Source organism: Neopelma chrysocephalum, unplaced genomic scaffold (assembly GCF_003984885.1).
Source record: "Neopelma chrysocephalum unplaced genomic scaffold, ASM398488v2 Primary Assembly neopelma1_42b, whole genome shotgun sequence".
Classification (NCBI taxonomy): Eukaryota; Metazoa; Chordata; class Aves; order Passeriformes; family Pipridae; genus Neopelma; species Neopelma chrysocephalum.
The window spans coordinates 8,374,897-8,386,661 of NW_020897701.1; the positions used below are offsets into that span (position 1 = coordinate 8,374,897).

Sequence of the window (11,765 nt, forward strand, 5' to 3'; positions counted from 1 at the left end):
GCATAAGTCTGGTTTCCAAATCAGGAGCTACACATGTGTGTTCATGAGGAAAAAAAAAAGCAGGTCTGAGACTTGATGCAGTACAAGTCTTGTGCCAAGGGAAATATTCCCCTGCCTATAAAGGGTCCTGGCTTGGGGCACCAGTCCACAGCCACTACAGAGGCCACAGATATGAGCTCCTTTATTATTTGGAAAAGAGTGCCTTGCTTTTCTGCTTGAGGAAGAGAGAAACTCTCCTGGTGCTCTGCTCTGCTGTGCAGTTTGTGGTACCAGATTTAATAAAGGGATGCGTGGGAGGGAGCACAGAAGGGAAAGAGAAAGGAGACGAGCAGGGGAAGCAGGCAGCTGCACTGCATCAGAGAGCATTGGTCTGCAGCACATGGTGCCAGGGCTGAGGGAGGCAGAAGGATAGCCAGGCCCCAGGTCTCCTCCCCTCTGTGCTCTCCTCTTGGGAGCAAGATGCAGAACTGGCCCTGAGGAGCCCAGACTGGGGACAGCCAGGTGAAGAAGAGGCAAAGCCTGGCTATCCCTTGCTTAATGTGTGGCCACCAGCCCCTGCCACCCTCCACTGCACTGGGTGCTGGCACATTGTGCCTGTGGGATGCATCCCAGGTGTTGCCAGCATCACCCTAGAAAGATATTGAGGCTGACACCCAAGATGGGACAGGAAAATAGGAGCCTGCCCAAAATACTTCACATCTTTGCCTACAAGTCACAGCACAAACGCAGTTCTCAGAAACCAAAGCCTGGCCCCCCACCATGGGCTTGCTGTCCCATTTGCTCCCTCAGTGGCAACCCCTGGGTCTCAGGCCCACCAGCGAGGCCTCAGGCATCCAGGGGGAGCGCAGGACCTCATGTGTGTAACAAGTGAGCTGGATAATCATGGTAGGAAGAAGGGAAAGATTGCACACCAACAAAGGCAGCCCTGGGAAACAATTTTATTGCCAGCAAAATGCTGCAGGACTTTGTTTAGTGAGTGCACTTCCCACGAAATGCAATTGCTCACTGTGGTTTTAAACCGAGACCACCCTGAAAATGAAGGCAGTTTCCATTAAACTGAATTACTTTTCCCCAAAACTGGCATGACAATGGTAATGCCAATAAGGAATGATAGCATTAAATGAGAGCATCATTTATATTTTCTATTAAATCACTGTCATTTCTATTACAAATGGCATCATGCATGCATGCCATGCTGATTTAAAGTGATAAAGACTTAGTCATGATTAGTTATCACAATGCCTAAGCAGAGCATGAAATACAGGTAGCACAAATGTGCAAGCATCTCCACACCAAACCCAGGTCAACATTGGGATCTAAACTGAACTTAGTATTAGCAGATAAGTTGGTGCAAAAGTAGTGGTGTTTTTTCAAAAACATTCATATGCCCATCGCCAATGTAATCCTGAAGGCTATTTGTCTCCTCCACCCCACCTTTCCCACGCTCTTCAGAAGTGGTGAGCCAGGAAGCGAAAAGAGAAAGTGCAGCAACACGACTGTCATAGATCTGATCGTGAAGATCCAGTACAAAACAAGTGCAATGTTCAATGAATGACTCAAATGCCTAAAGACACTCAGCAAGGAGAAAGTGGGGTTGCTAAGTTGGCAAGGTTGGATGAGCACTGGCGTTGGAGCAGTCATTCAGGGAAGGTTTCTGCTCTTGAGGATGTTTTCCAAAAGTTGCTGAGCTTCCTGGAGCCCATGGGCTGCTGCCACACTGAGAAGTTTCTCCACTTCCCTGAAGGACATGAAACTTTCATCAAGAAAATTTAGGAGGATGTTTGATTCATTCATAGCTAAATTTCAGTTACCCAGGCTTTTATAAGTGGAACACAGCTACTGAAAATGTCTGAAAAGTTTACTCTCCACTATTCAGAAAATGATCTGATTTTCCTTCTGCTTTTCCCTGTGGTCTGAGCACATGTGTTTTGGGTTTGGTGATTTTCTCATCTTAGTTGAAGTAGAGATGGGTTTGGAGTTCTTGAAATCCCATTCAAAACATGAGTCTGCCTCATCATGCGACATGCAGTGGAAATTGAAACAAAACATGCTAGCCACAAGGTTTGCCCAAACAATGCTATTTAGCATCATTTAGTTTAAAACCGCTCTCTCCAATTTCAATTTTCAGACTTGGAGTAAACGTAAAAAAATCAAAACTAAACAACACACGAAATCGATCAATCACTGTGTTGGGAACTCAGCAGTTGTTTTAGCTTCACTTAGCCTCAGGACTAGTCACCACAGCAAATGTACAAAGCACAAGGCAAGTTTTCTTTGGCTGTGGGCCTTGCTGGGAACACTGGTGTGAAGTGTGCACAGGCACATTGGGGAGAGAAATGTGTCCTGAGTGGTTTCAACCCAACCCCCAGGCAGGCAACAGGAAACTTCTCATTGACTTCACTGGATGGGAAGAAGAGCGAAAAGGGAGTTCCCCCAAAAAAGAAAGACAGGTCTTTATAGCAGAAAATTCACATGTCACTTCAATAGCTCTTTCTATACCAGTATGGGTCTTGTCCCTTGCCTTGATTGGGAAATCAGGATGGAAATACATATGCACTCAGACCACAGGAATTTTGTGCACTGTGGCTCTTAATTTTTAAAATCTCATTGGACTAACTGGAGTTTTTGTTTTTCCTCTGCAGGTAGGGCTGCATTACTGACATTACAAGAGGGCATTAGAAATGCCGGAGTAGCTTCATGTGTGGAGTACTTACAGCACCAGTTTCCCCCCTGCCTCCCCAGGAGGAGCTGGGAATGCAGCTGTAATGGGAAGGAAGAGGATTAACTCAGGTTACCCTTCTTCAAGTGCCATGGTCATGTTTCTGAGTGCCCCCACTGCCAGGTTGAAGGAGGAGTGGGGATGGCCCTGCCCCGCAGCCTGCCTACAGGGGGGAAGAGAAGCAAAGACAATGGTAAGAGACATACAGAAGAAGAAAGCCTGAGTTTGAATGTTTCAAAATGAGGTAAGAGCTGTCCTGATTTTGGCTGAGGTAGAGTTACTTTTCTTCCTAGTAGCTGGTACAGTGCTGTGCTTTGGATTCAGTATGATAATAATGTAGATAACGCATTGATGTTTTGACTGTTGCTGAGCACAGCTTACCCTAAATCCATGATTTTTCAGTTTCCCATGTTCTGGCAGTGGGGAGGTGTACAAGAAGCTGGGAGGGAGCATGGCCAGGACAGCTGACTCGAACTGGCCAAAGGGATATTCCACACCATACAGTGTCATGCTCAATATATAAAATGGGGGGGACTTGGCCAGGAGCTGCCCATCACTTGTTGGGGACAGGCTGGGCATTGGTCAGTGAGCAGTAAGCAACTGTATTAGGCATCACTTGTGTTTCTTGGGGTTTATTTCTCTCTTTTATTATTATTATATTTTGCTTTATTTCAATTATTAAACTGCTCTTTTCTCAATCCACAAGTTCTACCTTTTTCCAATTCCCCATCCCACAGAGCTGGGAGAGGAGTGGGGAAATCAGTGAGCGGTGGTGTGGTACTTAGTTGCTTAGATGAGGTTAAATCACGACAGAGCAAATAAGGAAGAAGGTATGTATAATTCACTGTTCTGAAATGTGACTCCTTTGAAATGTTCAGGTCCTGATTTGGAAAACATCCTTATTCAGAAAGCCACGAAGGCTTCAGCATTTCTCTAGGTAGGGATGTCCTTAATGATGCCTTCTTTGATTACAACTCCTGCTGTTACAGGCATAGTTATTTCAGCCCTTCCTGTAGCTTGATGCTGTTCTATGCCCTGAGCAGACACAGAGGAAACATCTAATGTGCCCCCTCCTCTCCCCTCACTTTTTGGGTAGCACAGTAACTTCCCCTGTCTCTCATTCTTCCCATTTCTCACCAAGAGTGTTAGGATTTCAGGGGATGCAGCCCAGGCTCCTACCATAGGTGTGACCACTGTGGGTACCACAGCAAATGCACACACAGGCATGGCTGCCTCACTTATGTGGCAGAAACCTCTTGGGAGGGTGTGCTGAGAGCAGGAAATTAATACGTTGCTATACCTTGATTTTCCATTGCCTCAGCAGTTCCTGGCTCACTCCCCTCCTGCGCCTGTGCATTTTCCCTGCTGCCCACCTGCAGTTCAAAACTCCCCAAAAGGCTATTCAGCAAAACCAGCATTCTCTGCACTCTTGTTGCCGAGACACTTCCTTTCTTTCACTGATTTAAAAAAATAGCAATAGTAGGTGGGGAAAGTGGAGCAAAGCATATGACCCACAGTGAGAAGTTGGGAGCTCCAGATCTCCCTGCTGCCACCTGTGAACCTACCTCCAGCTGCCACAGGACAACTCAGTGCAGCTGTCCCCCAAAGCACTGCCAGCTCTTCTTCCTTCTCCCATGCCACAGTAGCCTTTCGCCAGAAGAAGCCAATTTCCGACGGCAAGAATTGTGCCTCACCTGAACCAGTGCATAGCCATGTCCTCATTTTTTTCCACTCCGGTTCCTGGGTGTGAGACAAGGTATCAAAGTCACAGATAGGTTACAGAATACAGCATCCAAAATCCAGCAGTGTGGTGGTACCACATACCACAGAGCCATGTTTGTAGTTCTGGCTTATTAGCATACCTACTCTGGCAGCAAGTTAGCCATGGATTGGAGAAACATTACCTTGCAAATACCTCTGTCCCAGGATGTGCTGGGCATTGGGATACCCCAGGCGAGCATACAAATGAGCCACGTGGAAATGGAAATTCTCACAGCACAGTGGGATGTAGAGCAGGAGGAGGCCAGCGATGATTACAGCTGCCAACTGTAAAAGAGGAACAGTCATGATGCAAGGAAGAAAATAAACTGAGGACCAGCTACAGCAAATATTTCATCTGAGCTCTGAAGCCTCCCAAAGCTATTCCCCACAGATAAATGGGAGGAAAGTCTCACACAACCACAGAAAACCAAAGTCACCTTTGATAGAGAGCCAGTTCCAGAGTTTCCACTGAAGCTGGCAGAAAACGCTCCACTGAATTCAGTGAGCAGTGCATCAGCTCCTGAGTTAATTTCCCCTTTAAGCTCTGTTACAGCAAAGGAAACTACAATAATTTTATTTTCTAGTGGTCCTATTGAAGAAAAAGGGAAAAAAAATCATAAGGTGCCATCACGCTTTTACAAACATTCTATCAAAGAGGCTTGCCAGAAGGAGCCTCATTCCCCAGGCAGCCAGGTCCTTGGCCCACCACTGCCCACAGCATTGCGTATGGATGTGAGCACTCACAGAATCACAGAATCGATCAGGTTGGAAAGTACCACAGTGGGTCATCTAGTCTAACCTCCCTGCTCAAGCAGGGTCATCCTAAAGCACGTCAAACAGGACTGTGTCCAGACAGATCTTGAATATCTCCAGTGAGGGAGACTCCACAAGCTCCCTGGGCAATTTGTTCCAGTGCTCAGTCACACGCACAGTAAAGTTCTTCCTCACATTCAGATGAAACTGCCTGTGGATCAGTTTCTGTCCGTTGCCTCTTGTCCTGTTGCTTGGCACCACTGAGAAGAGCCTGGATCCTTCCACTTGACACCCTCCCTTTAGATACTGATAGACACTGATGAAGTCCCCTATCAGTTGCCTCCTCTCAAGGCTGAACACGCCTGGCTCCTTCAGCCTATCCTTATCCCTTAATTATCCTTGTTACCCTTTCCCGGACCTGCTCCAGGAGTTCCATGTCTCCCTCCCTTTGTGAACATCCTTGGCTCATAAAGCCTTTCATTCTGTGTTACAGTAAAGACATGCCTACATCCACACCTGACAGGAGAATGACCTTTGGTCTGAAACTCTTCTTTCATCCAAGGTATAAATCAGCAAAAAGTCTGATGAACTGCACCAGCAGGGAAAAGATGAGAGACTAGAATTAGGCTGTTTGCTTTTTGATGCCAAATTGGATTTTCTTTGTTCAGGGAGCTAGCTATTAGCTTCCAGTGAGAGGAGCTGGCAACTTAAGCATCCACATCTTGGCAGAGTCAGGGATGCCTGGCTAGGAATAGAAAAGCAGGCTTAGGAAAACGCTATAGGAGGCCCACGTGGAGCCTCCTGCCTGCACAGGTTACCAGGAGCCCATTGCCTCCCTGCAGGGGAATGCAGGATGTCTCACCAATGGTGCCAGCCCTGCAGAAGGTAAAACCCTTTCCTACTACATGGGAAGATGGAGACCAGGTAGAGGCCTGAGTGGAAGATGTGTCTTCGGGAACAACAAGGAGGTAAGTGCTGATCAGGTCCCCCAGGGCAACCCTGTGCTGAGATGCAACACTGATGGTATGGGATCCAGAGGAGACCACTAGTACCTTGGCCTTCAGCCCTGTAGCTTTGGTGAAAGCAATGATGGATTCTTGGACCTGATGTTCATGGGGACATGCCAAAGCACCTGCAGACTCTCTGCATACCACTGTTCCTCTCCTGTGGATACAGAAGCAGAGCAGATACGAGAAGCCCATTTTAACAGCCAAGTCAGAAACAAGTACCAGGGCCTCTCCAGGTGACCATGGCTGTTGCAGAACAAGCTCACTTTTTCATCTGGGCATAATTTCTTGCTACAAGTACTTGTGAATAATGGCTACAGCATGTGGGTTTGTCACCATGCCATGTTCAGAATGAGCCAAAGGGACAAGAAGCAGCTGCAAAGGATGACGAGATGCAAGAGTTGTAATTGTCAGGGGCTCTTCTGGCCATTATGGACGGTTTGACGCAACTGACAGAGAAAAATGCAAAAACCACCTCTCCCTCATTTTTTGGGGGGCACGGTATAGCACTTCAGGTATATGTAGACCATTGCAAAGCAAATGATGCATTTAGATACTGATCTGCTTCTCAGTTGCCTGTAGGGCTTGAGGACAGAGGTGATGTGGGTGTGGCACTTCCTCGCTGTTTCATGGGGGCTCCTGCACTCCCACACACCATGATCAGCTGTGGTGACTGCTGGAGGCAGCATGTTGGTAAGAGCTTTTTGGCTCCTAATTGGGACCCAGATCCTAGTTTGGGCCCATCTCTAATTTGGATTACTGAATGCTGAGGATTAAATGAGCCTAGTTAGCTAATAAGGCTAAGCAAATAAAATAAGTAAGCAATAATGACACACAAATGCCCCAACATTTGATTTTCTGACTGATAAGCTTAGAGATGTAGGAAATTTCCATACACACACACACCATCATACCCATTAAGCCCGTGTGATGCTGTGTGAACTGTGCAGCACTGTGTATGTGCTGATGGGTATGTAAATCCCTATAAGCCAAGGCAAGTCCAAGAGGAAATGCAAAAAGTGGGAAATGTTGCATTTGAGAGGAGCTGCTTCTATTGCAAGTCTGGTACATCCAATACATGTAACAGCAAACAATCAACCTAGTAAACTAAAGGGCAAAGGATGTGGAGGGCAAGGTGCTGCAGGTCACAGGGGAAACCTCTGTGATCATGCACCACTGCCATTGGGGTACATCCTTGAGTGAATGCTCCCTGCAGGACACCACCTCTCCATGACAATGTCCGTGATGATCAGCCATCCACTGCTGGGAGCTTCCACCCTCACTATTGCAGAGACACTGTGCCTGGCTCCTTTGAGGCAGATGGCTCAGGAACCACCGGATGCCCACTTTTTGTCCCAAGCTGGTTTTTGAGGGGAGGCTTTCAACTTTTTGCAGTTGTGTAGGCACTGCCAGGTATGGCAAGTAAGACATTTCACAGGCAGTTCCTTTAGAAATGGCCCACTGAGCATCCCTAATCTGATTTTTTTTTTGGTGGTGGCTTGGGTTTTTTTTCTATTTTCTTTTCCTAAACCTTCCAAAAGGGTAAGAAAAACCAAGACCTATGCACAACAAAAGGCAGGTGCACAAGGTGCTGGAGCACACTGATCCCAGCTCTGGGAGATGGCACCACCAACACTGGTGGTGTTGGTTCCTTGGCTGCCCACCAACTTGAAAATGCACCTAGAAGCACACAGCTAGTCCCGCACAAGCAGAGACATGAGCAAAAATACTCCTTTGTCCTCTGCTGTGGCTGTGGCTACATCTGCTATTTTAAGTCTCTCCAAGACCAAAAGAGAGGGAAACTGAGTGACCTTTCTCAAAAAGCAGCTGCTAATGAAGGGGGGCACCTGAAGTGAGATCTCCTTACCGAAGGGATGAATCAGTGAGGTGCAAGTCCCATGGGCTTCTTCCACATTGGTTGTCTCCAGCCCTCACCCTCACAGCCAGCATGGGGGACTAAAGGCACAGTGTACCAATAGTCCCTGAAATGAGAGCTCCTCAGGGACCTCAGCCAGGCAACAAGTGCTAGTCTACCTCAAATGCATGAAGGAACATGGGAAGCTTGTTGATTTGCCCCGTGCAGGGGTGTGAAGCAGATCGCTGGCCTGAAACCACCTTTGTAGTCTTGGGGGGAGCTCTCAGTTGCTCATTCCACCCTTTTCTTCTGTGGTGACTCATTAGAAACTACTTTGCATTTTTCAAACCTTGCATAGTTGGGGCTGCTCTAAAGCATGGGGGAAGCCCAGTAGTGTTGGTGGGGCTTTGCCGGGGAAACAGGTAGTGAGGGACACAAATCAGGCTGTGCACATGTATTTATGCAACCTGGTTCCTACACAGCAGCTTCAGCGTCTTGCCTGTGCCATCACCCATGTGCTCAAGCCCAGAGTACAGGATCAAAACTACGATCAAGAGGAATGCCTAAAAACCCCACCTATAACGACTGCACTTGAAGATGCCACATTACTGTTTGCTAGCAAAAGCCTCCGCTGCCCAGGCAGAGAGAGGCATCCCAAGACTTGCATTTGAGAGGCTGTTGTGTGCAAGCAGCTCCTGTGGCTTTGACCCACTCTGGCACCAGTGGCTTTCAGGGGCAGGGTGTGATATAACACCCAGTGCCAGCATTCCCACCCTGAACCCATCCCCACACTTACCTCCCAGCTGCTCCATGCTGAGCTGTTTGGGTGGGGGTTCCCACCCCCAGGACAAGGATTTGCCCCACAGGGATCAGCACTGCCCCAACCCTTCCGTCGCAGCCGCACCGCAGGCTTCGTGTCCCCCATCTCTCCCTTCCGCAGGGAGTCCGAGTGCCTCATTTTAACCTGGTCTGCTCCCTCTCACCAGGCACCACCACCACCTGCCATAAGTCTTACCCATCACCATCCCTCAGTTTTGCTCCTGATTTATGGCAGCAGTAGCCCAGCTGCTTCACTAAGATAAGAGGGATGGATACATATCCCCTTGAAGAGTCATAGAAAAAGAAGATGCTTCTGACGACAACCTTTCAAACCACCAATGTTTAACTCTCTCTGTGCTGAATATTTCTGTTTCTTCAGACTGGTCCCAGGTGTTGCAAGCCCTCACCAATAAATTGTTGTATTTGACAAATTTGATTACAGGTTTTTTTTCTGCTTTCTACATGTATGGATTTTGGACAAATGCAAGACCATGCAGGCCCAGTCCCAGGTGAGAAAATTAGAAAACGTGCAATGATATACAATTAGGAAATTATCAGAACACACAAATTCCCACCCCAAATTTGACAGGATGGGATTTTTTATTTTTTTAAGCTAGAAAAGAGCTTACTTGTTAAAGTCAGACATTTTATAGCTGCATAACTATGCCTCCAATTCATTTGCAGTAACTGCACCTAGTAAATTTCAGATGCTAAATTTTGTTTTGCTTTCACATCTAAAAACCACCTCTTTTCAATGCAAGATCCCTAACACGTGTTACCTTCCTACTCTGAAGTCCTAGCAGAGGATTTTAACCAGATGCCTGGCAGACAAGGTCCATCTCATGTGAAATGCTGACCTTGTCTGGTTGTCTGACCATAAAAAATAAAATATTTTCCTTTCCAGTTTTACAGTAAGATAAATGCCGTGCTTTGGTTTTAAAGAAAACCCCACCCCCAAAGAACAAGGATATCTCTTTGGTTGTGATGACTCAGCCTAAAAACCTTACTGAAGAGGAAACCCTTTGTAGTTTCATATTTTATTTCTTGTGTTATGCTGCCACCATTGGGACAATTTCATTTGGTCAGTCACAGCCGCACTACAGTTGAAGAGATTCATCTTTATGTCCCTGATTAAAGTGTGAACCATTTTCACAGTATATCAAATTTAACTGGGCAGTAATAGTCATAGTGCAAGATCAACTGTTTCCAAGTGCAAACCTCTGCATTAAAGAAAATCAGAAATTTCCAAAACAAGTCTAGAGCAGAAGGCCCTTCACTGCAGCAAAGAAGAGATGAAAGAAGGTAATACCTACTTATCTTTTTTTTCTTTTCTCAGCTCCAATTACTAGAATTTAAAGATGAAGAAAAAAAAAACAAAAACAAAACCACAACACCCCTCTGGGAGTTATCCTTCCTAGGAATGATACACCCTTAGCTACAATTTCCAACTTTGATAGAAGTGATCTCCAGAGTTAATCTTATTACTGTTTGTAAAGGTGTATTGCTAACAGTTATATTTGTACTGACACCTCACCTAGCTCTGGGAAATCAGTACTTTTCTCGGTATAAAACAGACCCTGGGGCTTGCAGTTCTTTCTTGCAGATGACTAAAAATGAGAACATATTATTAATTATGCATTGTTCAGTGAGGGCCATCCTGTCTGTGTCACAAGCCAGGTGCAGTATAGGATCTCACTCCAGTTGTGAGCTTCAGTTACTTCTCTACAAAATCCAATTTACACCATGAGAAAGAAATAAACCAGGTTGTCACACTAGAAACAAAAGATGGCTGTACTAGCTGTCCCCTACCAATAAAGAAGAATTGGATCTCCTCTACTTGCAATGACTTTGGCAAGGAAAGGGCAAGTCCGCCATAAATTTTCTCTCTGCTCTTCCAAAGGGCAGGTGGCATTTCTTCTTTTTCCCTTTCATTTTCACAGAACAAGTTTTGAAGAACCATTTCCAGCTCCTGCAAAGGAACATTTTGATTGAAATTCTGGAACAAGGCACCTTCAGGAAAACACATTCTTTTTTACATTTTTCCAGGTTGCTTTCTTAGCAAAAGAAATTGGTATAACCAAATTGCTATGTCTGGTAAAAGCCTATTTAATTACAATGTCCTCTGGGCATAGGTATCACGTGGCAAATTAGAGCCACTTGAGAGTTGCCCAACTTGAACATAGTTGGACTAGGTCCTTGCATATGGCTTTGTAGCCAGCACAAACGATCACGTAAATATAATTATTTTGAATGGAGCTCAAATATGGGTAAGGGCGAGGACCAAGGCACGTAGCAACAAGAGAATTTTGAGGGATAGGTTTCTGTGTAAGACAATGGAAGGATGAGGGTAAGGAGTTCTGGCTGTCACTGTCTCTGACAGACTCTCATTTCACTTTGCCTAACTAGCTGTAGCTTCCTTTCAGAGCTGGCTAAACAAGAACAAGATAAAAATCTATTCAGGCTAGTCATTATGACACTATTAATAGCTGATACAAAGGAGTATACTGAACAGTGTAGATATAAGGGTAGTTCAAATCTCTGAAATTAGTATGCAAGTGTTATCTACAGAGCTACTACAGAAACCTGTATTGAGTTAAGAGAATAGAAATTTGGCAGAAAATAAACCCTCCTGCTTTCCAGCTAGCCCTCAGGGAGGCTGGGTGCAACTAGGCTTAATTTTTTATTATAAGCAATTCAGCACTGTAAGTTTGGTTGCATTCAGTAAGATCCCAGATGCACCAATACAGTGGGTTACACTGTAAGTCTGGTCTCATTCACGATTAGATATTCACAAAGAGTGCAGTTTATCAATGCAACAGTCTGGTCAAGTTCAAAAGAACTTGCATGAACA

General features: G+C 45.8%; 1 protein-coding gene across 1 annotated transcript; it reads right to left on the reverse strand.

Moving 5' to 3' along the window:
* Positions 1–933: 933 nt before the first annotated feature.
* LOC113964668 (secretory immunoglobulin A-binding protein EsiB-like) lies at positions 934–9,565 on the reverse strand. Its single transcript, XM_027677175.1, has 5 exons — positions 8,892–9,565; positions 4,624–4,765; positions 4,414–4,459; positions 2,796–2,882; positions 934–1,738 (listed from the first exon to the last, which is right to left on the reverse strand). Exons 1-5 carry the CDS (start codon positions 9,051–9,053, stop codon positions 1,642–1,644), a joined length of 534 nt encoding a protein of 177 aa, XP_027532976.1. The 5' UTR covers positions 9,054–9,565; the 3' UTR covers positions 934–1,641.
* Between the last annotated feature and the right edge of the window lie 2,200 nt (positions 9,566–11,765).

What these genes read in the sequence shown, in the direction of transcription:
- LOC113964668 (XM_027677175.1), bottom strand. Translation starts at nt 9,053, where the DNA reads ATGAGGCACTCGGACTCCCTGCGGAAGGGAGAGATGGGGGACACGAAG. An exon ending in ATGGCTATGCACTGGTTCAG is followed by an intron (nt 2,883 to 4,413) that starts GTGAGGCACAAT and finishes TCCCCCCTGTAG; the next exon opens with GCAGGCTGCGGGGCAGGGCC. An exon ending in ACCATGGCACTTGAAGAAGG is followed by an intron (nt 1,739 to 2,795) that starts GTAACCTGAGTT and finishes CATGTCCTTCAG; the next exon opens with GGAAGTGGAGAAACTTCTCA.